Source organism: Lingula anatina, chromosome 2 (assembly GCF_051362555.1).
Source record: "Lingula anatina isolate TDL-2025a chromosome 2, LinAna3.0, whole genome shotgun sequence".
Lineage (NCBI taxonomy): Eukaryota > Metazoa > Brachiopoda > Lingulata > Lingulida > Lingulidae > Lingula > Lingula anatina.
The window spans coordinates 10,639,853-10,665,972 of NC_141768.1; the positions used below are offsets into that span (position 1 = coordinate 10,639,853).

The 26,120-nt window shown below is 35.4% G+C and overlaps 2 protein-coding genes across 18 annotated transcripts in view; one reads left to right on the forward strand and one right to left on the reverse strand.

Moving 5' to 3' along the window:
- LOC106164206 (kinesin light chain) overlaps positions 1-15,653 on the reverse strand; it is a 27,309-nt gene extending 11,656 nt beyond the window's left edge. For 10 of the 17 annotated variants that reach the window (XR_015333130.1, XR_015333129.1, XM_087006176.1 and 7 more), the window contains exons 1-8: positions 15,276-15,652; positions 13,711-13,782; positions 5,750-5,993; positions 3,910-4,140; positions 3,414-3,519; positions 2,900-3,128; positions 2,093-2,180; positions 28-129 (exon numbers count right to left, since the gene is read on the reverse strand). Coding sequence is in view for 15 of the 17 variants with exons in the window: in XM_087006176.1 (XP_086862302.1) it covers positions 28-129; positions 2,093-2,180; positions 2,900-3,128; positions 3,414-3,519; positions 3,910-4,140; positions 5,750-5,993; positions 13,711-13,751 (1,041 nt within the window). In the remaining 2 variants the exon portion in view is untranslated. Of the gene's footprint in view, positions 1-27; positions 130-2,092; positions 2,181-2,461; positions 2,550-2,899; positions 3,129-3,413; positions 3,520-3,909; positions 4,141-5,749; positions 5,994-8,335; positions 8,662-9,498; positions 9,805-13,710; positions 13,783-15,275 lie in introns of those variants that run through there. The other 7 variants (XM_087006162.1, XM_087006163.1, XM_087006170.1 and 4 more) reach the window with 7 other exon arrangements.
- A 1,566-nt stretch (positions 15,654-17,219) lies between these two features.
- Positions 17,220-25,604, forward strand: LOC106164229 (eukaryotic translation initiation factor 5). Its single transcript, XM_013542074.2, has 12 exons — positions 17,220-17,395; positions 17,517-17,657; positions 18,868-19,108; positions 19,845-19,926; positions 20,083-20,255; positions 20,550-20,666; positions 20,882-21,076; positions 21,213-21,374; positions 21,566-21,727; positions 22,033-22,200; positions 22,487-22,618; positions 25,208-25,604. The coding sequence occupies exons 3-12, from the start codon at positions 19,037-19,039 to the stop codon at positions 25,313-25,315; spliced, it is 1,371 nt and encodes a 456-aa protein (XP_013397528.2). The 5' UTR covers positions 17,220-17,395; positions 17,517-17,657; positions 18,868-19,036; the 3' UTR covers positions 25,316-25,604.
- The last annotated feature ends 516 nt before the right edge of the window (positions 25,605-26,120 follow it).

Below are 26,120 nucleotides of genomic sequence, written 5' to 3' on the forward strand. Positions count from 1 at the left end.
ACACAATCTATATACATACATACATACCTTTTCTCTAATTTCAAGAGCTCTTTTACAGAGAGGTTCGGCTTCCTTGTACTTCCCCCTCTTTCCATACAAAACTGCAAGATTATTCAATGTGGCCGCAACCTAAAGACATAATAGTATTACACTTTTTTTAGTAACAATACCCCTTTGCAATACAACTCCACATAAAACACCACTTACAACAGTATAATAACAGCACAATTCATAGGAGTTAAGTTACATTTATATTATTTATGCAACATTTGAATATTTTCTATATATAGTGAAAAGCTGTTGACAATATCAGGCCTTATAAACGGATTAGGCATTTACTGACACTACCAGCAATCTTTTAGCACTAACGCCCATATTAACCACATAACACACAAATTATCTAACACACTGTAAAAGTATGAACCACTTCCATAGCAATACCTAGCACTACCAATGGTAGTGGTAAATACTTTTACAGTGTGTTGGTTAATCCATGGGTTATGTGGTTAATATGGGCATCAGTGTTAAAAGATCTGCAGGTAGTGTTAGTAAATACCTAATCCATTTATAATTCTTAATTTTAAGCATCATGATAAAAAACAAATAAGGCATACATAATGAAGACTACTGCATGCTGTTTTGTGTTATAATTCCAGTTTCCTGGGTAAAAAATAAGTATATTAAAGCTCAAACATTGTACACAAATGATTCAATGATTGAATTGGGAACATGCAACTTCACGTTCAGAAGACTTTGGCATCATTCACACGAAAAATCCAAATTCCAAAAATCCAAAAATCTATTGGCAGTATTTAGTGATCACAGTCTGCGCCCTGAATACCCCGCGGCGTAATTAACTAGCAGAGCGAGCAAGTTACTTCCAAAGCTGTAATTAACTCTCGGTTGCACTCGGAGGAGAATCTGACACCAGGAAGCATGCGCAGTAATAAGTTAGAGAGAAAGAAAATGGCATTTAGAGATACTACTGCACATGCATCCAGGTGTCAGAATCTCCTCCGAGTGCAGCCGAGAATTAATTGCAGCTTTTGAAACGACTCGCTCGCGCTGCTAGTTAATTACGCTGTGGGGTATTCAGGGCACAGACTGTGATCACTAGATACCGCCAATGGATTTTTGGAATTTGGATTTTTCATGTGAACAATGCCTTTCTATTATTCTAATTCCATTAAAATTCAACTTCAGTGGTCACAACAAGCATGCAGTTATCTTCAAAGCTGCAGCAAAATAATATAACGCACAAGGCAATAATAAAACAGGCTGCCATGCTAATCAAACAGATTCTTTTGTGCAAGGTAAATCGGATATAAAAGGTGAACAAAATTTGAAAATAAAAACAAAATTTTCACAATGGTACAGTTAAACAAATGGGAAAATTTTGGGTGACACATTTTACCCTTGGCATGGTAATGCAAATCATGCATCTCATGCTTGTAACATATCCTTTTAACCCTAAACATCCCTTGAAGAGCCAAAACCAAATATACATAAATATATAAAATCTTCCAAAAATAAACAAAAAGTACTCAACTCTAAGACTACTCCTTAATCTGCCTCATGCAATAATAATAATAATAATAATAATAGGAACATGACCATATCCATATGACTAAAATAAATAAATAAATAAATAAATAAATAAATAAATAAATAAATAAATAAATAAATAAATAAATAAATAAATAAATAAGAAACTCCATTAACAGTCTATGTTAGAACAATTAATGCCAATAGTATGATGCATATAACATGCAAATGCATTCAGTGCCCATATAAGGCAATAAATATATATAAGCATCAGCACTTAACAAAAAAAAGTTCCCAGAAATTAGGATTATGTTAAAAGTAAATTAATAAACTACACAACTAAAATAACATACAAACACTTTGGGTTAAAACTACTAACAGTTGACCATCATACTAGAAAGCTACCTGGACAATTTGACCACAACCATTACAACCACAAGCTAGTAGTTTGCATGACATGAGAGCACATGCCAAGGGTAATGAGATAAATAACATCAACCACATTAAAAAGGATTTTAAAGGCCATGCTGGGATCACAGTCACTCACTGCAGGGTGATCAGGTCCAAGAGTTTTCTCTCTGATGCCTAGGGCATCATTTAACAGGTTGGCAGCCTCTTTGTATTTGCCTTGGTCTCTGAAATTACACAGTCATAAACATGTTAGCTTTATATTCACTGCTGTGTGTTCTCCACTAGTTGGGCCTGTATCTAGGCACATGCTAATGCTCTCTGCTTTTTGGCATGACCTTCAACTTGGTAAAAGTGCAAGGTCATATGAAGTCTGAAAGGTCAAAGTTCAGCCAGGTTTAGCCTGAAATGACAGTCAATACTGTTCACACCAGCCACAGTGACTGCACTGATTTCAACCCAATGTGTGGGGAACACATCCATTTAAGTTTTCCCTTTTCTCACTTACTGCTGGGTGGTCATATCCTAGAGTTTTCTCCCTGATCACTAAGGCATCGTGCAATAAACTGCCTGCCTCTTTATATTTACTCTGGTCTCTGAAACACAAGCATTGTTATACAAGTCCAGTTCTTTTGCCTTGCCTGCCACCCTTAATATCTACCAAATTTTATCGTTTTTCAATTATAGTAACAATATTTATGTATACACTTTTAATTATCTGATATTCTTCTTGGCTAAGCTTCATAAAAACCTTGCACTGAATTGTATAAGTGAAAACAGTCATAATTCTGATAAGAGTGAAGGAGAAGTCCAATAATAAGAAATTTCACATGCAAACAGAATCTGCTTATAACCTTAGAAGAAAAACAATTATCAAAACATGTTCTAGCTTAGTCTCAATAATGTTCCACATACACAAAAAAAACAATTTACAGTTACCCCCTACCTGTATACTAAGGCTAAAATGTTCAACATTGTAGCTACATCTGGATGGTCATGGCCACTTGTCTTCTCCAGATCTTCCAGTGCCTGTTTACACAGAGGCACTGCCACCTCATAGCGCCCTTGTGAAGCATACTGAATGACTAAGTTATGGAGTGTTCGTAGCCTTGCGGGAATTTCATATCCGCCAGCAGCTGCTTGAGACATCACCATGGGTTGAGATGGAGACATCACTGAAATATCAACATTTTGTATATAGTCTGCACCAGAGCAACAGAGACATCACTGAAATATCAGATTTTACATATAGTTTGCACCAGCAAGACTAAGACATAAATGAAATATTAAAATTCTGTACTTATAATTTATAGCATCACTCACAAAGAGATTTAAACATATAGTAAGTTTTGCATGCTCAACTAATATCAAGCAGATGTGTTAAAGAAAACTGCTGAAGGCAACCCTATTCAACTAATGGAGAAAATGCTGCTGCACACGAGCTCTCACGCCATACTTACTGCTGTCCTGCTGCTGATTATCTTCATCATCATCTGGGAAGCCAAGGTCTAGTGGGAGATTTTTGGAATCCTTCTCAGAACTGATTGGTTCTTGGTCAGGAGTTGTCTGGAACAATTATATAGTATCATACATATATATATTAATCAGTTAGTGTGGATGAACCTGTTATTATCCCTTACAACATGAGCTATCTGTTGAAATTAATAAGAATTACCTTTTTTCATATGTATCATTACTTCTTAAATGATGCTTGTGATGATGAACTGAGCAAGAAAATAAATCTATACATTTTAACATTTTACGGATGGTTATTTTTATGTGACTACAGTATTAACTTATTATGAATAAACATGACTGACAAATTCCCTTCTAGAAAGTTGGTGGACTATAAACAGCTGTCTACAGAAAACTAACTCAAAAAGATATAAACCGATTTGCCCATTCAAATTTCAAGAAAGAGCTTGCAATCTTTTAGTTACAGGAAAAATAACTTACTTGTGTGGTATCTTCCTCGTCATATTTCCTCATTTCTTTCATAAATTCTAAATGTTTATTTTGTTCTTCAATTTCTGCAACTTTTTGTTCACTAAGTTGTAGCTTTTGTTGTGTGTTTGCAAGCTCATCACGTAGCCATGCATTTTCTTGACAAAGACGTCGAACTTGTGCTCTCAATTTTTGTTTTTCTGCTTCTACATGCTGCAGATGATTTGTAAGTGCCATCATAACCTGAAGATAAAAACAAGAATTATGTTAGAATGGATCCCTGTCAATATAATTAGCATTTTTCTTTGACATCATATTCATAGCAATCTAAACCCACTAATCCTTCTGTTAAGTGGGGATGTTTTTATTGTTGTTCTAAAATAATTACTATTTCTTTTCTTTTTTTATTTTGCATGTGTGACTTTGACTTTTAATCATCATCTCAAAGCTGAGTCTTAACCATCTTAGAAAAAACTATTGATTTTTGTTTATTCATAACGTTCAGACCCAGCAGACAAAACTGTTCTGGTAAAATGAAATTAGTGTCACATTGATAGAACTGAAAGCCTATTCATTTGCATTTTATTACAGATAAACAGTACAATTTCTGCAATTCAGACAGCACCTGTTCACAGACAAAAATCAAGATAGTTCCTAAACTATAAGATCAAAGAACAATCTTTCCAATTAAGAGGTGAAGTATGGTAAATGGATTATGTAAAGCTGTTTTTCATAGGTGATAGTAATTTATAGATCTACCAATTATTGCAATACTGAACATGTACAGCAAGTTTTCCTTTAACCATTTCAACCAAACATTTTAGGGAATCCACATTTGTTCAATGGATTGATAAACTTTAATACTGCCATGTTTGCAAAATGAGACACAGATCCACTAGTACTGCTCAAAGGTAAATATCAACACAAGATGAGATCTAGGATAACAGACAGACTGGCAATTCTTACAATGTGACCGCCATGTGTAATGGCAGATAGCTGTTTGCACATGCCCTCGTTGCACGTAAACTGCCTTTGCTATCGGTTTACAAATATCAACTCTGTTTTAATCTCCAGTAAGGAAGACATTATTGATTATCAGACAAATACATTATTTCCTTAGTTGTCCATATACATGACTAAGTTTAAAGATGAGATTAACTTAGTTTTAAACAGTTAAATACTATTTGCAATTTACTTGGATGGCATTAAGTTATCATGATAAAATGTCAAGTTTTCCTTTTACATTTAACTTTTTTTTTTTTTTTGGGGGGGGGGGGGGGGGCATTATTTTTTAATAGAAGAGAGTATTTCATGTTTTGAATCATTGCTTTTGGCATGCCAGCAATCTATGGTAAATGGGTATTGATTTTCTTTACTGTTTCCCATCCTAACATCAATAGCTGCAGCTGAAGCAGCAGTGAAATATAGCAGATATATGGCCAGCAATAGGTCAGACTGCAGCGAGTTGCCAGCACGCCAGCCCATAATGAATTTACACTTTCAATAATCTAGCGTTATCTCGGGCTTTTCAAGAGGTGTTTAACTCAATCTGAGTCTGTTCAGGCTAAAGAAAGCTTGTGTACAAGTTTCAGAAACATCCAAAATTAGATATTTTACAATAACAAAATCTTTTCCATCATAAATTTGGTTAAAATATCTAAAGTACATATATGTAAAATCCAAAACAAAACTTCAGCTTAAGCTAGGCAGTCTGTATCAATTGCTCTTTAATACATCTCCACACTTGTTCCTGACATCATAATATCATTCAAATACAGCAGAAAGGCATAATTAAAATAATGATGATAATATATACCTCTCAAATACCAAATCAAACAAACAAACCACTCACCTGTGCTTCATTGAGACCAAGATCAATCATTTCCAGAGACTTTTTAAGAATCCCAGTTTTCTCCTCCACCAAGTTTGTGTCTCCATGTTCTGCTTTAATGGCCTCCAGTGAGGAGAGGAGACTGTTTAGAATCTGGTGGTGCTCATTCTTCAGGGTGTCCAGCCCCTGCACCACGGTCTTGGTGTTACTGATGATCTCCTCCTGGGTCAAGGCAGTCATCTTGCCTATTTCTTCAATCTTCCTTCTGAAATTATAAAAAAAAAATTACTCTTGATGTATACTTATTCAAAACTATCTTATTTACCACTTCAATCCCTTCTCTGAAACAAGAGAAAGAAAAACAAATTGACTACTTTCACATTGCTTCAATTTGTTCACAAAAAACACAAATAAAGAACCCTTCCTTAAGTTTAATGCAGTTACAAAATGTCACATAATTTAAATCTTAAAACTTACTTTTAAAACTACTTTTAAAAAAAAACAAGTACTTCTTATCTATCATTTTAATTGTAACTCTATCATTGTAGAAAAAGAGTCCCAATTTGTAATGTGACACATACCAGTTTCCATATCATGTAGTCACTTCCCTTTTTTCATTAATCACACAGTAACACTATCATACCTACAGTGACATTATGACACTTATTTATGTGAACCAGTTCCTCAGGTCAATACTCCCTTTCCTCAAGTTAACATTCATGAGGAAAAGGTCCTAGAGGAAATTACCTGTAAGTCTTACATTTCAGAACATACTCTATCAACACATCTACCTGTTAGAAAACAAAAGGTCAAATTGTAATAGTTCTTACCAGTCTCAGATCCACAGGCTAGATAAAACACTTCCTCTCCCAGTCAAAGTATGAATTTCAAATATAAAAACACTGGTTTTCAACAAATATACTGTCACCTGACCCACAAGTTCAAGTTACATGGTGAAAAGAAGGATTTCATCACCAGGCATGCACCTACTATTGTCTATAGCTTCACCTTTCCTTTTATTTCTAATTAAATATAATGTAACAACATGTATTAACGGTGCCATGTATAGCAAGTATGTTGGTTTACATACCTAGAGACCTTCCTAACAAAGCAAAGTTCAATACCAATCCAGGTATCATATAATAAATCCACACATGAGAGTGTCCAGTAAGGTAAACAGCTTGATGACGAAGAGTGCTTAAGAAGCTTAATTTTGGAAAATGTTACACCAGACTTGTAATTCACACCATGTATCCTTGAAAACTCTTGTCTGTGCTGAGAGAACTGAACAATTGTATATAATGCAATTGGTTGTTAACAAGTAATATTGGATTGGACACAAAGCTTTCACTGAAACTGCTCACTCTAGTTCATAAAAACAATAAAATGTTTCCATGACATCAAGGTGGGGATCGGTCTCATGTGTTGTCTATATATTTGAAACATTAAGTCTTTGAAAGAAATACCATCATCACATTTTATCTGAATATGGGTATAAAACCATAAAGGTGATGTTGTCAACATCACACCTACATTACCATTACATTTTTCTGATACAACTGAATAAAAAGCATAAAATTTAAAAAAGCCATTATTTACTGTCAAAGTTCTTTAAAAAATAATTTCTTAAACCTTTCAGCAAATATATCAACACCAATCACAATGCATGCTTGACTGAAAATTTTCTAGTAATATCTATGGAATGTGCAGTTGCAAAACACATTTCCCGTTACTTTTTTTATGTGATATTCTCTGGCAGACATTATTGATTCACACAGACGTTATGGAAATTGAATCTGCATTGTAACACACTTGCCATCTTGGGTTTCATCAATAAGTTATTCTGTAAATTGTGGGGTAAAAAATGAAGGAAAATACTGACTGAACACCTACACGCCTTTAACTAGCCTAAAATATTCTTATACAGACAATTACATCATAAATTATAAAGACCCTACAGTAGCTTGTGAGGAAGAATGGGAAAGCAGGATGTCCAGTTATCTTTCCCATGACTAAAGCACAGCTCAGTAATATTTCAAAGTATTAATCACATGTGCAATCACATAAATCAAATAAGCATTTTGTCAGTGTCACCTTCATTCTCTGTAATATCTATGATCATATTAATTCCATCTCAGACAATGCTGTCCCTAATTAGTAAGCCTGTATTAGCATAGCCATAAGATATGTAACTCTAAAACCCATCTGTTCTCAAAGACTACTATGTTTACAGATATATCTTTAGCAATTTAATTCATTTGAACTAAACAATGCCATTATGGACAGAAACTGGGTAACATACGTATGTATATTATGCACTTTTCTACTTACAAAAGTATCTGACACAAATCAAACAGAAAATAGCCCCAAATTAAATAAACAGTGCCAAATGGCAATTCTCTCAATCTACCTACCTGCCCATACTTTGCTATATGTGTAACAAAAAGCCCATGACTCACTATACCTGCCCTTTGATTTATCATACAACACTTAATTGATCTGATGCCTTAATATCATGTATTAATGCTATGAAGCACTCATCCTTCACTATTCCATAAAAATAACAAGTGACATGAAATGATGTGATATCAAACAATGCCTACTTACATAATGTAGCTCCTCATGAATGACATGGCAAGGAGAAATCCAAATGAAATGTTTCAAAAGTCATTAACTGACAAGAGAAAGGTGGGACAGAAAAACCCAAAACTTGGGAGGCGTTGAATAAGTTTACATCTCACTGGAAGACATGACGTGACTCCAAATCCAAACGTTCCTCCTCACCCCACTGCTGCCCACAAACACAGCAGCCACTCTATTGAACCAATATTTAGAATAATTTATGTCACTGCAAATGCGTATTCCGTCTATACTGTTTCTCCGAGGGACAGAAATTATCATAAAATGGCTCCAAGTCTGGCAATCTGCAGCCTACATACAAAGCAAGCCTATTACAGCAGAAAGTAGCAGTATTGATTTTCTCCCATCTCTGACTGAGTGACACATCTATTGATCTGACGCTTTTAACCCAATCTGCTATTCCATCCACATATTCTGGACAAACATCATGATCAATATATTCACACAAAAGAGCTTGTATATTCAAGTAGGTGTAACATGCTGCTCTTATCTTTAATGGATATTTCAAATAACTCTACATATTTATTTATATGGAGCCTAATAATACAAGTACACCATCATACCAGAAACTTGGATATTAAATAGCAGAAATGAAGATAATACCTATTTTTATTTATATTAGGCATTGAATATCTAATAGGCACAAGTGAAAGCATGTAAAAACAATTACAATCGATTTTATCCTGAACTACATGTACTTATGTATGCAACCTAAAATATCTCCCACCAGGTGTCAGCATCATACAGTCTGACTAATGTCAATATCTTATAAAATATTGACAAGAAAAACACTCATATATTACATGTAACTTGTACCTAGAATATTTACTAATAAAGTTCTGATCATTCAACATTTAAATCAACCAAACCTTATAAAATCATAAATGTCACCCTTGGGGGGAAAACTGTTTTTCGGTTCACCACCAACTTAAATTAAATTTTCATTGGTAAGTGCCACTTAACCCTTTCAAAGAAGGATTTTAATGCATAAAATTAATACCACAATACAACAAATCTCTCATTCCGTCCTTCGGCATGCAGTAAGCCTTCAAAATTTTCTTTGAGAAAACAATAATGGAAATTCTGACACTCCCTATAGCTGATATCAAACATCAAACCACATAGCCTACATCATCGTGAACTGGTATATCTATGTCTGGTACTGTCTTGAGGAGTACGTACATCAGATAGACTGCCTTGCTGCCCCTGGTCTCCATCAGCAGCCTCTAAGCCTCTACACTTTGCTGGTTCACTCTTTCTCTCTGCCTTACCTCATTATATACTATATTCTTCTGGTAGCTGACAGAGAACTCTCCAAGTGCACTGCTATGGAGGATGAATCATCTATAGAACCAACAAGTATGCAATTTTCCTGAGAAACTTATGAAAATGTATTCTCCCACAATGGCTGCGTTGCTAGGCTGCGGCGAGGAGTTTCAGTGCAAGTGTTTTCATCACTTCACAAACACAATGTCTGGGCACACATTGTTAATCAAAGGATGACTTCCACCATGATACCATCTTCTCTTGACATTTTGTTAGCTAATATGTTAATTTGAGTAAGATCCCTGCAGCGCTATTTCTTTGATTGATAAGAGGAAGAGATAGTCACAGAATACACATACAGCGATTCTGCTACAATTGCCAATAATTTTTTTACTCATAGACAGCTTTATATCAGATCATCATTTATGCTATATTTAGAATTTACAACATAACAGCTTGTCATAAAGAATATGAAACAAGATCTATCTTCTGCCTTATAATTTTACACTACTTAAACAGCACTTTGAAATATATTGCACATACCCATTGGTAATTTCATAAGTACAAAAAAGTAGCTGATCTTTCCTTATCAATCATATTTTTGGTGCAAATAGCAGAATTGTCAGGTATACTTCTAACAGTAATAAATAAGTCTGATATATGACCCTGTGTTGTTGGGAGTCCCACAGACACACCTGCTCCTTGCAAACAGTTTTGGATCGGTGGAGAGTGATACATTTTTGCTTTCTAATCTCAACCCAGAGATATTTAACAGAGCACTGCCCAGTGAAAAAGGCCAACTTATTCATAAACTGGTCTTGTTCTTGAAATCGATGATTTAAGTTAAATCAGAAATGAAGGCATACACACTGAATGGGCAGATTTTATAGACTTTCATCAAATGATTCGGTTCTTTTCATTTGCAGACCAGGTTCCATGTAATTGAATAAATACAAGTGTCAGTGTAAGATAAGTCCTTGGCACATGCCACTGCTCAATGAGATTAATTCTCTGTGGTATTCTTGTTGTAAAGTCTACTAACATTAGGATCTCCTTCAGTCAGCTGAAATTGTTTTTGGCTTGATAGCAAGATAACCACACCCTCTACAGGTACCTCCAACCTGTCTGTTCCAAAAGGTATTTTCTTTTCAATGTGCATTACCTACATGCCTCTAAAACTACAAAACTATAAAAATCCTGGTTGTAATAGTACATGTGATAAAGAAATAGCATTAAATAAATATTATCAATATTTCAATAAAATTGTGTATAACAGCGCATATCAAACAGCACTAGACTTACACTAAATATGTTTGATAATTTAATTTTAAGCTATGGAGATTTGTCAGTATTATGTTAACAGTGTCACATTACAGTGTTTTCTATTAAACTAAAGGTAAAAGTTTGAACTCTTTTCTCTGAGCAAGGCAAATGCACTTATAAATCACTCAAGTCACCAGAATCCTCAAGTATCCAGCATCTTTCAAATAACTGAAACAGAATTTTGAGGCCAATGGCAATATGTGTTGTTATAGATTTTAGAAATCATAACAATGAAAATGTTATGACACTACAAAAGATCAATCTTGAAAATAAACATAAATCTCTGTTTACCTTTGAATCCCATTACTATTCTGATTTCCCATCTGGTCACTCAAATTTCCATACTTATTGTTCCGTGGTTCTAACTTCTAATAACTTCAACAAGCAGCAGCAGCAGTGTTCCTTTGCATTTAACACATTTGCTTCAAAATTCAGAACGGAAGGCAGGAGTTTGAACCATGCATTTCAGAAATGCCATCTCAGTTTGCACTGCTATAAATGCAGTTCCAGCACCACTTTCAGGCTGCACATTCTACTAGGTCAAATTTGAAACAGGCCTATTCAATAACATGGTAATGTGAATATTTGTCTTATATCCTTTGGGAATTAAAGCTATACCTGAGCCTCCAATCCTTGAAACAGCCAGAGATTCACTGAACACATGGACATTCAAACATAAACTATCCTATAAGACTGCAACTCTCCAATCAGATTTCAACCTATTTATATTTCAGGTGGCAACTTCAGTTAAAATGAACCCCATTGCCATAAGTTCATCACCACTGCAGCCACCAAGAAATGCTTGTCATCTGAGCAATAACACACAACTTATTATAATCTTGAAACCTCACAGAACACAATGTGTCCATAACTTTGTCCTCTAGGGTAAAAACAAGGGCTTGTGCAAAAAGTAAAACATGTACAAAAGAAATATCATAACATCCAGTTACTGGATGTTATAAGGTTCAACAGTGAAAAATCTATAACAGTAACATAATGGAAAGTGCAGCTGCTTTCTACAAGTTCTCTCCCAATGACTCACATTTTTTATTTGTTTTTCAGCAATGCATAATTGAAAGTTGTAAAAACTGAAAATTTTGAAAATGAAGCTTGCAGTTTCTCAACCCATTTAGACCACATGAAAAAAATCTAAATGAAAACTGAAAATCCAGAAATCAGGCATAATCCTAAAAACTGTCACCCATGTGCATAATTTATTCAATGTCTGAGAGGAAACTAGTCACCATTCTTTATCAAAAACATATTTGTTGCTTTAAGTGAAGGACCATATTCCTATGAAGGACCATTTTCCTATTAATTAATTCCAGTTTGACAGTGGGGAAAAGTTGCCTGATTCTGTGTTTACAAACTGACCTGTTATAGAGTGAGTTAAATACCAGTATAAAAACTAAAAAAAAAAAAAAAAAAAAAACACTTATAGACATTAACAACTTGGCTGAACTGATGGTAGATCTGCAAGTGTTGTGATAAGTAATTTCTCAGAATGATTAACATACTGTTGGCAATACAAACTGATGAAGCTGCAGATGATTGATTTAAAGATAGAGATATTTCTTAATATAACTGAGTGAAAATAAGATGAAACAAAAATCACAAATTCTACTGCTTTAATTATCAACTTTATTACTGGAGTTTAGCATAAACCACCTGGTTACATCCACTGATCAAAGCTCTCTGCCACACAGGTACACACCTGTTGTAACATTTTGTAAGCCAGGAACTGCTTCTATTTCACATCCCCTCTAAGGGCCGTTCAGTTTGTCTACATTAGTTAGTGCATATCAACTCTACAGGGACTCTCACTTGATGACTGAATACAATCAGATTATCAGACTAAGAGTGCATTCAGGACAAGTTGATCCACAAATAACAGACCGTGGACCAAATATGGCCAAACACCTAAAAAGCAATGCCGACTAACCTTCTGATGGTCTCCATGCCTCCACATGCCCTGTTTCGCAGAGGCCTAAAAATTAAATCTCGGAGCTGAGATTTAATCCGTTTAATGATGTATGTGGGAGACCATCAGGAGATTAGGTGACTTGCTTTTAAGTGGGAACAGCCATATTTAGTCTGCTGCTCAGTTAGCCCACAGATCACCTGTTCTGAATATGACAGTACATATCATCTTTGTGCCGAGGTGATTTCAGAGAAGCTGGTGATTCAAACAGTAACGTTAGAAACAAGAGCAGCCGTGTTAGTCTGTTTATCTGATTGCATTCAGTGAGAGTTCCTGTAGAGTTAGTGTGCAGGGAGTCTCACTGAATGCAATCCGATTAACAGACTAGCTAATCGGCATTAACTCTTTCTGAACAGCAGTAGGTATGACAGTGGATAGGACGAGTTATAACACAAAGACACAAGTGCTTGTTTGATGCAGCTCACTGCCTAAAATCTCTGAGACAAGAAATCAGCATTAAACTGTCCAATATTGGTAAATTGCTATGGCATATAAATGTCAAAAAGCACCTGTTAATTAAGCACACACACTGAATGACATTTGATATTGCAAGCACTTCATCCATAATGACCCAATGGCTAGCGTTCAAGTCAAATTAGAGGTATGATTTGAAGAGAAAGGGATTTCTTTTGAAAGGGTACATTTCATCCATAAGATACACTTATTGTTTCCTAAAGCATAGCAGAAACACAAATAATACTGTATATATTCATGCAAAGAGTGATTTCCTCACACGCTAGGCTGAATGTTTTACAACTTATATATACATTACCTCTGCCCGCTGTCTCCTTCTCCAGTTGACATGACTGTCATTAGATCATGCACTTAATGTTCAAAACATGTCCTGAAATACACAGAAAGCACATGCAATAGGCAACATAAAACAAGCAATACATGAAATAAGACAATTACTCCACATTCAAGAAAAAAAATTTAAACATGCACCATCAAAGCACCAAGTGATGGACTACCAAACAATAAACATACATTTAAAACAGTACTAGTACATTATGTGACAAGACTATTGCAATATGTTCTAAAATCCACAGAATATACTTTCATCAGATGCAATTTCTACAAAAAATATTAATTAATCATATATCACATAATTAAATAAAACAAAACTAACTTTCTACCTAGCTTCATTATTACTACAAATTAAAACATGCAATTTGGTGTCTTTAAGTAGGATGCTTTAAAATAAAACATTCTCAAACACCCCTCTTGACACAAAATTTCATATTTCTGAAACAATAATAATAAACACAAGTAACATAATTTATCATCATGAATTAAGTAATCTGGCATTTACATTGGAAACATGAACAATGAACACAGGCACGTCCACTTTTTCACACACCAAGATGTTATCCATCTTGTGACCTGCGTTAAGCAGAAATGTATACAAATTCTCTTATCAGTTAGTAACCTAGTACCAAAAAGCAATTTATCAGTTTTGGTTTAAACATCTAAACCACATTAGTAATTTCTTTAATGCTTGCAGATTAAATAAACTAGCGCAGATCAAAACTCCTTCATTGTTTTTTTTTTCCTTAGAACTTTTCTAGCGGTAGAGGCAGTTTACAATATGATAAGAGCTCAAAAATCTGGAAGCTGAAAAACTGGACCGACAAAATAAGTTGAAATTCAACAACAGTCCCCAAACTACTTTTCATGAAGAGTAGCTTGATTTGAAACAACACTATTGTACGCCTCTCTGGCAAGGCTTTCCCCAGAGAGCTCTCAGCAGTCATATAGAGGGCCATTAGGCCTCGTAGGATGGCCTGTATTTCCAAAGACGGCTGGACGCCTAAAATTTTTGCTTGGGTTGGACTCCCTGTAAATTGATGACCAAATTATAGATTCACATTTTGAACTACCAGATCCTGTACCCAGAGCCTGAGGAAACCCCTGTTCTCTGGCAACTAGATTTTCATTCCAGAATACCCAAATAGAGCTCATGATTTCTAAGTATCAATGATTATGAGTGTTATTCAAAGTATGAAGAGATTTATTTCTCTAAATTTTAATAAGAGTGGTAATTTACAATAAAACAATGAGAAAGGCTATGCCTATGCTTCACCTAGTACCATTCTAACGAATAAAGTATTCCAACTAAATTAAGATAATAATACTACTAATATTTGAATGCATTTGGGAAGCCTATGGCATCCTATCATGAATATAATTGTGTCCACATTGAAAAAGAAACCACATTTTGCATGCAAAGTAATTTTTGAGACATTTATGGGTTGGTACAATCCAATGACAACGTCAAGTCAGTAAAAATGGATTTATAGTGCTTTGTAACTCTACTGTCAAGATCTTATTACTTACGCTGTTTAATAAATGTGAGGTTAGTTAGTGAGGCTTGGGGTCCTAGATCCTTGGCAGTGACCGACAAAAAATGTTTTGGTGGGTGAACTCAATAAAGTATGGAACTATAAATGTACAGACTGTATGTTGTCGTTGACAACTTAGGTGGATCGGTAACGTGAATTTTACTTCCGCATCAAGTTCAACATTCCTGTGACACAACTAAATATCTCGCAAGTTCATCAGCTCCTTCCTATATCTCTACGTCATTGTTATACACTACCATAAGGCAAATAAGTACATTAGAAAAGCGTTGGTCTTGATCAAATGCCCAGCCCAACCGTCCTTCTTTCCTTCTAGTCCCAAGATGGCGGCCTGCAGGTGATGTAGACATCACGCGAGATTGTACGAGATTATTCTCGTAAAGTTTTCCCCTCTCTTTCTACTGTTTCAATAAATTTTCACATTTGCTTAAAGATATTTTGCCAATTTTCATTTATTTTCCTTTTCTCCTAGTTTCTTTATTTGATCTCTTTTCCCCTATTTTCTGCCAGTTTAAAAATCAATCCCAATATATTAGAGCGTTGACTTAGTTTGATGACGAGCACTCAGTATAGCCTCACTCAGTGGCGGATTTAGGGGGATGATAGGGGGGTCCTGACCCCCCTTCGCAATTTCAGTGAAAAAATCACACCAATGGTCCCCTCTTGAAATTAGATTTTTGACTAGCTGAATCATAGTTTTAAACGGGGGGTCTCGATAGTCCGAATTAAGGTCATAATTGGTCCGAAAAATGGTAACATTTTTCATTGTTTTTTTTTAATCAAGGGTTCATTGGTCCGAAGGTTCTTTAGTGAACATTCGGACCAATGAACCGTTGGACTATTGAAGCCCTCTTTTTATCCTCCAGCCTCCTGACTATATATATCTACGGTCCCCCCCCCCCCCCCCCCCCCCAAATGGCCCTCTAAAATACCAATTTTTTTCGGGGAATGCTGTTCGTCTAAGTTACTCATTATTTGGAAACGTATAACTTTTCACGCGCCTACTTTTTACTAGCTGTAATAATATTTGATAAATATGAGTAATTTTACATTAAATGGGACCGAAATGGGGTGCGTTTGCATGGACTGCGGATCCCCCCCCCCCCCTTTATATGCCTCCTCCACCCTGATATCCTTGATCTGGCAGTTCTGTACAAAAATAATACACCATTCAAATAATCATATAATGCAACTCATAAAACTGTCGCAGGTACCGTCAAAGAAAAAAGTTCAAATCGTTTCAGAACACATGCATGAGCTTATAAATACGAGTAGGCCTACTGAGTAGGCTATATATGCCGAGCGCTTTTTGTTTTATTGAAGAGCTATATATGTGTCAGTTCACTAGAGAGTTGGATAATTTTAATCATTTAAATAACTGTCTATTAACTTATAGTTTGAGTATAAGCCTATTATTATTATTATTATTATTATTTTTTTTTTTTTTTTTTTTTTTTTTTTTGTGTGTTGTTGTTGACAAATTTCCCAATCTTGCAATTGACAACGCAACAGAAAGTCAAGATATACTATATAGCCGAATACTAGTAGTCTAGAAATGAAGAACGCGTTTGGTACATTTAGAGTAGGCGTACGTGCACGTTTTTACTTATAAACTTTGTGCTGGGTAGCTTTTTTTTTTTTTCCAGAAAATGTTACGCGCTTCCTTGTGCATGGTAAATCTTCATTTTTTTTTCCAGTGGTTAGTAGCTGAATTGTTCGAAATGTGACGGGGATGCCATAATTATAATGAGTATCCACACCACGTCTCTGGGTTTTAATCCTACACTGTACATGTAGGGCCCTACGGGGTCCTATAGGGGCCTACTTTTTAAAAAACGTGGGGGAATTTACACACGGCGCCCTATTCGTCTTATTCGGACCCCATCACCTTCAAACTTCGACCATAGTCATGATTTTTTTTACTATAAGAAAGCCTTCAGTAAACTGTTGATTGTAGTTATTTAAAAGCAATATAACGTAATTTTTTTTCAATTTTTATTGAACACCCAGTGCCACCTTTTGGTGAACCATCGACCTGTGTCGTCATGATTAGCGACGTCACCATCCGGGTATTTCCTCATCGCCAAGAATCATAAGGTATGATAATGTGTTCATCGATATCGTGATTTAACATCTATCCCAGTAGCTTTATTAAGCAATTTACCATACTTATTAAAGGACGATGTTCGAAGTTCTAAACTTGATCTTTATTTTTTAGATTCTGGTGTCTGTCCGTCGGAGAAAATCGACAGAGTGCGAGCAATCTTCGGGACCTTGTCCCAGCGCCATATTTTCACCACGCCACGTTTTTTCTTTTCCAAATATTCCAGCGTTTTTATGACTTTTTCGCGACAAAAAGGTAAGAGAAAATCTGTAATTCCATGAACACTTTCTTAATTGTCTTTGGTAGCTTATGACAATGCTAATTTATATTTGGACAGGTAGCTGTCATTACGCCGTATGGTTAGTGTGACGACAATGTCAAATGACGACGGCTGTTTTTACTGCGTCTCAACATTTATTCTCGACACAGGAGGCAATGTTTTTGTATAAAGCAGTATTTAAATTGCATGTTGGAAAATTATAATGTCAATCTTTAGTGTTATGTACACATTTCAAAACATTCATTGTCAGAATTACATTATCATGTCTACATCACCTTTTTTGCAGCCCCTTTTCTGACTTGCATTATTATTATGACACCGAATACTATGCTGCCCGTCCTTTCCATATAAAAAAGGAAAGGAAATATAATATGATAAAGATTAAGGATGATTGATCTGTGAGAAATTCTGTGGTCTTACACCTTCAGTGTGCAGAATAACCTAGGCCTATGTGACAAAGGAAACAAAATGAAATGAAAACCTGCAATATGAAAGTAATATGAAAGAATAGTGATCAGTTTATCAGTAGAAGTTTTTGACCTGTTTATATATTTAATTGGATATATATTACAAAAGTTTAATGGTGATAGCTGAGAACATAAATTATTTAGCAGTTAGCCAGATCTGTTTCATTTCTGCTCCAAAAAAGGGCACCCTGAAGTTGTTATACAATATCAGTAAAATTATCAGCATGACAAACACTTATCAATAAGGTCACAATATCACATCAACCTGCAATTTGAATGAATTGATGTTTTCCAACTAGCTAAAAGTCCTCATTATTTCTATGCACCCTATCAATATCTGTATATCTAACTAAATATACTGATGCTGATATAGTGAGGTTGTCCAACTAGAATGTCATCCATGGGAAAATTCACTAGTGATATTAAAGGACATAGTTGTAGCTGTAATATTTACCACAGACACCTTGAGGTATCAAAATTGAAACCTCTGGTATTTTCAGTGCTTGCTACTAATTCCCAGGCAACTGTCATAGGCTGACACAATACTAAAGAAATTAAAGAATGATAAAACAGTTGATAAAATTCATAATATGATTGAATGCTCTCATGCAAGTTTAAATCGGGGATTTTTACACAATACAAAGAGCACATGCCTTTTCAAACTGAAATGTGTAATATCGGATTACATCTTTTTATTGCTTTTTCTTTTTCTTTTCAGTTCTACCTCCGTGCCGTTTGCTCGACACAGGTCATAAAATAAAAGAGACTATAAAAATCCCAACAACAAATTTTTATATGAAATTCAGCAAGAATTGCCGTCCTCGTGATTATCGTGGTAATTTAGGAAGTATTTGTAGTAGACATAAACTATATAGAAGTACGGCATCATGGCTCTCAATGTCAACAGAAATGTCTCCGATCAGTTCTACCGCTACAAGATGCCACGGCTCATAGCCAAGGTGAGTTTAAAAGTAATAATCTATAAATTTGTTTGTAATCGTAAGTAGGTAAAATGTAGTGTATCAAATCCAATCATTAAATGTATCCAGCTTAACCTAGCATGGCACACCTTAGTTTGTGATTCAGCCTGTTGAATTACAATTGTTGGACAAATGAAATGTATGAGCAAATGCTTTGACAGAGTGTTAACATATATTGAAATGCAAGTGCTCTTGCATGAGTTTTTATGTTATACTGAATTGCCCATTTGGATGTTTAAAGTTTGTGTAGATCAGTTTCTAACATTGAGCTTTGGGCAAAACCTAATTTTTTATTTATCTGAAAATTCAGCATTGTAGTCAATCACTTAATTTCACAGAAATTTTCTTTTATGTAAGAACATGTTAGTAGAGCAACCTTGATAAGCTTCTGAGATGCAATGTATGTTATTTATAGCACATAATGACATTTCCTGTATCTGCCCATAAAACAGATTGTTGGGTTAATGGATGAGATATTATTCACATAGAATAATAGGTTCAACATTATATTGGGGAAAGTACATTTTCTGTGGAATAGTATTTAAAAAAATACCAATGGTTGAGCACATCTGTTTATGCCATGCAAATGTCATTCTATTTCTTATGCTGATTACAGGTCTGCAAGGAGCCCTGATTCACAAACCAACTTGCATACTAATGTATTACTAAATGCACTGAATTTCTCTCTTAATGCTTCAGTCATTATTTTTGTCAGGTTGAGGGAAAGGGAAATGGTATCAAAACTGTCATTGCAAACATGCCTGAAGTTGCAAAGGCACTGGGAAGACCTCCCACTTGTAAGTGAACAACTTATTTTATTTACACTGCAATGTAAAGATTTCTTTTGATGGTAACTAACAGAGCCAATACTGACATAATATATTTTAAATCATCTAATTTGAAAAAATATATATTATAGAATACTATCCTTATTTTTATACATGGCATTACAGACCCTACTAAGTTTTTTGGTTGTGAGTTGGGTGCCCAAACACAATTTGACTTAAAAAATGAGCGCTTCATTGTGAATGGTGCCCATGACTCTGCCAAACTACAGGATTTGCTGGATGGCTTTATCAAGAAGTTTGTGCTCTGCCCAGAGTGTGAAAATCCAGAAACCTTACTGGTGAGTTGTGTAAATTTGGTAATTGGATTTTTTTCTCGTTTGGTGTCCCTGATGCAATTGTTATCAGCTGTTGTAATCCTCATGTGTTACTTTGTTGCAGACTATTTCTTGCTATCCATTGAAGTACTTCCCTCTCTTACGTGACATTTTAATCTTTCTGACCCAGTTTTTATGAATTTGTTACAAAGCCTGTTACATTCTATTAAATTGGCAATTGCTTATATATACTGGAATATAAGAGTGGCCAGTTCAAGTATCTTGACCTATCAATTTTGTTCCCTTTTTGCTTTTCAGAGCATCAGCCAAAAACGTCAGCAGATTGGTCAACGTTGCAGTGCCTGTGGTTACACTGGCATGGTGGATATGACACACAAGCTTACCACATACATACTGAAGAACCCACCTGAGCCCGTAAGTGACTGTTCATTTCCTGACTGTATTGCAGACCATGAACTGTTTTCACACACACTGACCTCAGACTGAAAGTTCAATTTGATGCATTTTATTTATTTTATTTTTTTTACAGATTTAACTTTGATTATATTTAGATTATATATATATATTAGACTGTACCTGGTGAAATGATTTTAAAAGTAATGTTCTGTAATTGATTTTTTTCTTTCAAGGAACCAAGCACTGGACTGACACCAATTAAGAAAGAGAAGCGTAGCAAGAAGGGTAGGTCCAAGGATGAGAAGGAGATGAACGGAGGTGATGGAGAGAACGCCCCCTCCAGTCCTGAGATCAAAGAACTCAATGCCCAGGAGCAGAGTGCTGCAATCCGGTCTGGGGAAGCCAACTTTGATCAATCCCAACCAGAGGTAAGGGAATTGTCATTGTATGCTGGTACTTGCAAATTAGTTACAAGACATCTTGTTTCAATTCAGAATTTTGACAAACTTTACCTTTTTTGTTGCCTTTCTTGAAAAGTGATTGAAATTTTGTACTCATTTGTAGACTGATGGCGGGGATGATGCTGATTGGGGTGAAGATGTCAGTGAAGAGGCTGTGAAGAAGAGGATGGAAGAACTGTCTACTGCTGCACAAACCCTGGCACTTACTGAGGACTTGGAGAAAACGCCAAAGGAGAGAGCAGACCTGTTCTATTCCTTTGTGAAGGTACAAAGCAGATGAGTGCACTTACATGAGTGATTTCTAACTGATATGAAAATATTTTATTATCAGAATGTTTAGATATTTTTTTCTAATAATTTTCATATTGTACACCAGTTTGCTAAAAATTGATTGATTGTTATTGTTTACAATATTGTAGAATTATTATTATTATTAACAATTTGTATTTATTTTAGAACAAAAAGGAGTCTGGCAATCTTATTGGCTCTGACAAGGAAATATTAGCAGAAGCAGAGAAACTAGAAGTCAAAGACAAGGCACCACTCATTTTGTGTGAGGTCCTGCTGTCGGAAAATATTGTTAAAGAGTTGAAAGATTACCGTCTAATTTTCCTGAGGGTAAGGATTTTTCTTAAGATAATTGAACTTCTGATAATTATGTTAAGGTCTCACAGATAATCTTTTTTGTTATGAGTTTGTAAAATTTTGAATTAATGGGTAATTAAAAAGAAAGGGTTAAATGAAAATAATAATTTAACTTGGTTAGATGAAATAAAAATATGAAAAGTAGAATCTTCTTTTTTCAGTGTTGCACAGAAAACATTCCTACATGACTGAATAGACTTATACAACAGGAGCAGCCAGCTAGTTCCTTGAAATAATGTTCAACTCAATTTACGTTAATGGACAATTCTACCTTTCAGATCACTAACCAGAACCCCAAGGCCCAGAGGTACATGCTAGGTGGCGTGGAGCAGTTGATTGGTAATGTGTACAGAGATCAGTTGATGCCCAAAGTTTGTGGTATTCTGAAGGCACTCTATGATCTAGACATTGTGGATGAAGAGGTCATTCAGGAATGGGGAAACAAGGTAGAGATTTATTTCATGGAAGAAAAAGGTTTTATAAGATATGTGATAATAGACGGAAATGTTTTGTAGTTTTATGAAATCACAATGTTGAATTAATTTGATTGCTCAGAAACAACAAATGTGCAAATATTTTTGATGTTGTTAATCTGAGTTGATTAGGTTTCATTAAATCATTCAAGTAAATGTGTGTATGGTTGTGCATGATTTGCAACTTTTCTTTGTTTGTTACTTAAGGCTTATGGTGACTTTTATTAAGGTTCTCGAATTTTTTTACTTATCTTTATAGGTGTCTAAGAAATATGTTTCTAAGGCAGTAGCCCAGGATATCCACAATGCTGCAACCCCATTCCTAAAGTGGCTGAAGGAAGCTGAGGAGGAGGAGAGTGATGAGGAGGAAGAGGAGGAAGAAGACCTAGAAGTAAATACATGTTCTTTATGTAGTAATTGTACCACCAGCGTAGGTGCTGGCGGTACACATGGTTTTAGTCCCGACCCGTATGTTCCGCCGGCTCCTGCGGCTCCGCCGGCTCCTGCAGCTCCGCCGGCTCCTGCGGCTCCGCCGCCAAGTCACCGTTACCGCTTCTCCTCCTAGACGGTAAGGGCCTCCATACCCATCTCTTGGATTTAGGTCACCTATAATCTCAACTCGTTCCACGTAAAATTTGGGCTTTGTCGGTATTGGGGTCTAGGTGTGGCACTCATTGCAATGCACCCTTGTCCAAAAATGGCAAAATTAAATGCTAATTATCTCCCCTACGGAAGGAATTATGGGAAAAATTTCTACAGACAGCTTTCCAAAAGTCATATGTGTAGATTTCATATATGCCCTTGGATTTGACCTTTGACCTTTATTTCAAGGTCAAACAGGCCAAAATTTTCAAAAAAACAAAATTTTTGCCGAAAAAAAAATTATTTGCGGCCTTATTCAGATACCACACAGACTTAACTAATAATATTAATGGAAAGTGTTACCCTTCGGGTCATCTTTCATCTCCGTGAATTTGGGGTCAATCGGTGCATTTTCACGGGAGTAGCGGCCATAAGATATCGAAACTTAAAACTGTCTCTAATTTGGGAACCGTTAATGCTAGACACCCATTCTTTTTTGCATTTTGTAGAGCATGTAAAGCCCAACACTGGAGGTGGTCTCCGTTTTTTTGTATTCCATACCGTTTTCGAGTTACGCTGTATCAAAAAGTACATATTGGTGGTGAAAGCAAAATGTGCAGTACGGTAATGGATAATAAATTTTGAACTCCGAAAAAATAAAACATAAGCCTTGGCAAAGCAGACAACTTGTGGTCAAAAATGACATTATTTCATCAAATTTGAACATCTGGAACTTCAGAGCACCTCCCATTTCAAGAATTTTGACCAAAATGACCTTTTCTTTATTTTAATTAATTTTTTCTGTAGGAAATTTATGGCACATTATTGTAACTCCAAAATTATAACATTTAGTCCCTGATATCTCCAAAACTGGCAGAGATAGGTCCATAGTTACTATTGAAGTTGAATAGGAAGTCATATACTGGCAATCTAAATGTGACCTTAAAATTGACCTTTGACCTACTTTTCACCATGAGCTGAACTTTGCAAATTTTGCTTCCCTTTTATCTCCAAAACTGGCAGAGATAGGTCCATAGTTTCTATTGAACTTGAATAGGAAGTCATATACTGGCAATCTAAATGTGACCTTAAAATTGACCTTTGACCTACTTTTCACCATGAACTGAAGTTTGCAAATTTTGCTTCCCTTTTATCTCCAAAACTGGCAGAGATAGGTCCATAGTTACTATTGAAGTTGAATAGGAAGTCATATACTGGCAATCTAAATGTGACCTTAAAATTGACCTTTGACCTACTTTTCACCATGAACTGAACTTTGCAAATTTTGCTTCCCTTTTATCTCCAAAACTGGCAGAGATAGGTCCATAGTCTCTATTGAACTTGAATAGGAAGTCATATACTGGCAATCTACATGTGACCTTAAAATTGACCTTTGACCTACTTTTCACCATGAATTGAACTTTGCAAATTTTGCTTCCCTTTTATCTCCAAAACTGGCAGAGATAGGTCCATAGTTACTATTGAAGTTGAACAGGAAGTCATATACTGGCAATCTAAATGTGACCTTAAAATTGACCTTTGACCTACATTTCCCCATGAACTGAACTTTGCAAATTTTGCTTCCCTTTTATCTCCAAAACTGGCAGAGATAGGTCCATAGTCTCTATTGAAGTTGAATAGGAAGTCATATACTGGCAATCTAAAAGTTACCTTAAAATTGACCTTTGACCTACTTTTCACCATGAACTGAACTTTGCATATTTTGCTTCTCCTTTATCTCCAAAACTGGCAGAGATAGGTCCATAGGTCCATAGTTACTATTGAACGTGAATAGGAAGTCATATACTGGCAATCTAAGTGTGACTTTGAAATTGACCTTTGACCTACTTATTATCATGAACTGAACTCTGCTAATTTCTTTTTCTTTTAACTCCAAACCTGGCAGAGATAGGCCCATAGTTACTATTGAAGTTGAATAGGAAGTCATATACTGGCAATTTACTGTGACCTTGGAATTGACCTTTGACCTACCTTACAATGAACTTAACTTTGATTGTACCATTTGTAGTTATATATATATTTTTTGCATATTTTGAAAATTCTTGTTGATTGCATTTTTACAGCTTGGCAAGCACAAGACTGGTGGCTGTGTTCCTTATTTTGTATATGTGGGGGTCTATATGAATGCGCTTGCTCCAGCTGGTGGTACAATATTCGGAGGCGGTATCGCCTCTCTGATCCTCTAGTTTTTGGGGTGTTTGAAAAAAATTACTTGTTTTTCAGTGTACAACATACAGGGTTTTTGTAACATACAAGTTCTGTAAAAATGGAGATATCTCTTTTATGGAGATATTTTTGAAATCAGTGCCGGTAACATCTTGCTTTATTCAAATTATACCATTTTGGTTTCTAACATGTTAATATGCATGTTTTTTAGATCGAGTATTCCAACAAGGCCCCGGCTGGTCAACTGAAGACTGAGACCCAAGTTTCGAAGGAGGAAGAAGAAGAGGAGGATGATGATCTGGATATTGATGCCATTTAGAGATTTGGCTTATGACTCATAATTTGGTGAATTAGCCTCCAGAACTTTTCCTAGTGCCTATGTATTATGTTACATAAACATGCCTTTCAGATTAGTATGTATTTTAAGGAAAAGCTGGGTTGTACTGATCATTTCAGTAATGACAGATTTAACTTTCTTTAATTTTAAGTGCAAATGCATTATTACATAGCTTGAATGACTAAATCTTGCTTCATATACATGAATTTAGATGGTGATTATATTTGACATTTCCTATGATGGGTGTATTAATAAAGTATTCAATAACATGTCTTAGTGGTGCAGTTTTTTTTTTGGGGGGGGGGGGGATAAAAACAGTTAGCACTTATAGAGAGGTTTTCAGTCTGCAAAGGCATTTCAACATCAATTTTGATAAGATGAGAACTTGTATCAGCAACCAGACTGAAATGATGGCAAGTGTTTAAATGAAAAGTACTAAAACCACCCCATCCACATATACCAGACATGGAAAAGAAAACCATACTTGAGAAGAGTGAAAATTCTTTTAGACACCACATACATGCTGCTGATTTTTCTTTTTTATAAGAATTTGGAAAACCTGCCATATATCTTGCACAGATGCTATTGAATCTGTTTCTTTGATTTTTTAAATTCATTATTTTTGATTTTGGTAAATATTGTTACAAACTTTTTTGGAGCTGGATATTCACCAGCTTTACTGTCTAGTTGATATGTTTTAGGTAACAGCTTCATGTTGTGCTCTCTACTGAGCTCTTTCTCCGTTTACTCCATGCATGTCACCACACTCCTCTATAGTTCAATGCTT

What these genes read in the sequence shown, in the direction of transcription:
- LOC106164229 (XM_013542074.2), top strand. Translation starts at nt 19,037, where the DNA reads ATGGCTCTCAATGTCAACAGAAATGTCTCCGATCAGTTCTACCGCTAC. An exon ending in AAAATCCAGAAACCTTACTG is followed by an intron (nt 20,256 to 20,549) that starts GTGAGTTGTGTA and finishes TTTGCTTTTCAG; the next exon opens with AGCATCAGCCAAAAACGTCA. An exon ending in TGAAGAACCCACCTGAGCCC is followed by an intron (nt 20,667 to 20,881) that starts GTAAGTGACTGT and finishes TTTTCTTTCAAG; the next exon opens with GAACCAAGCACTGGACTGAC.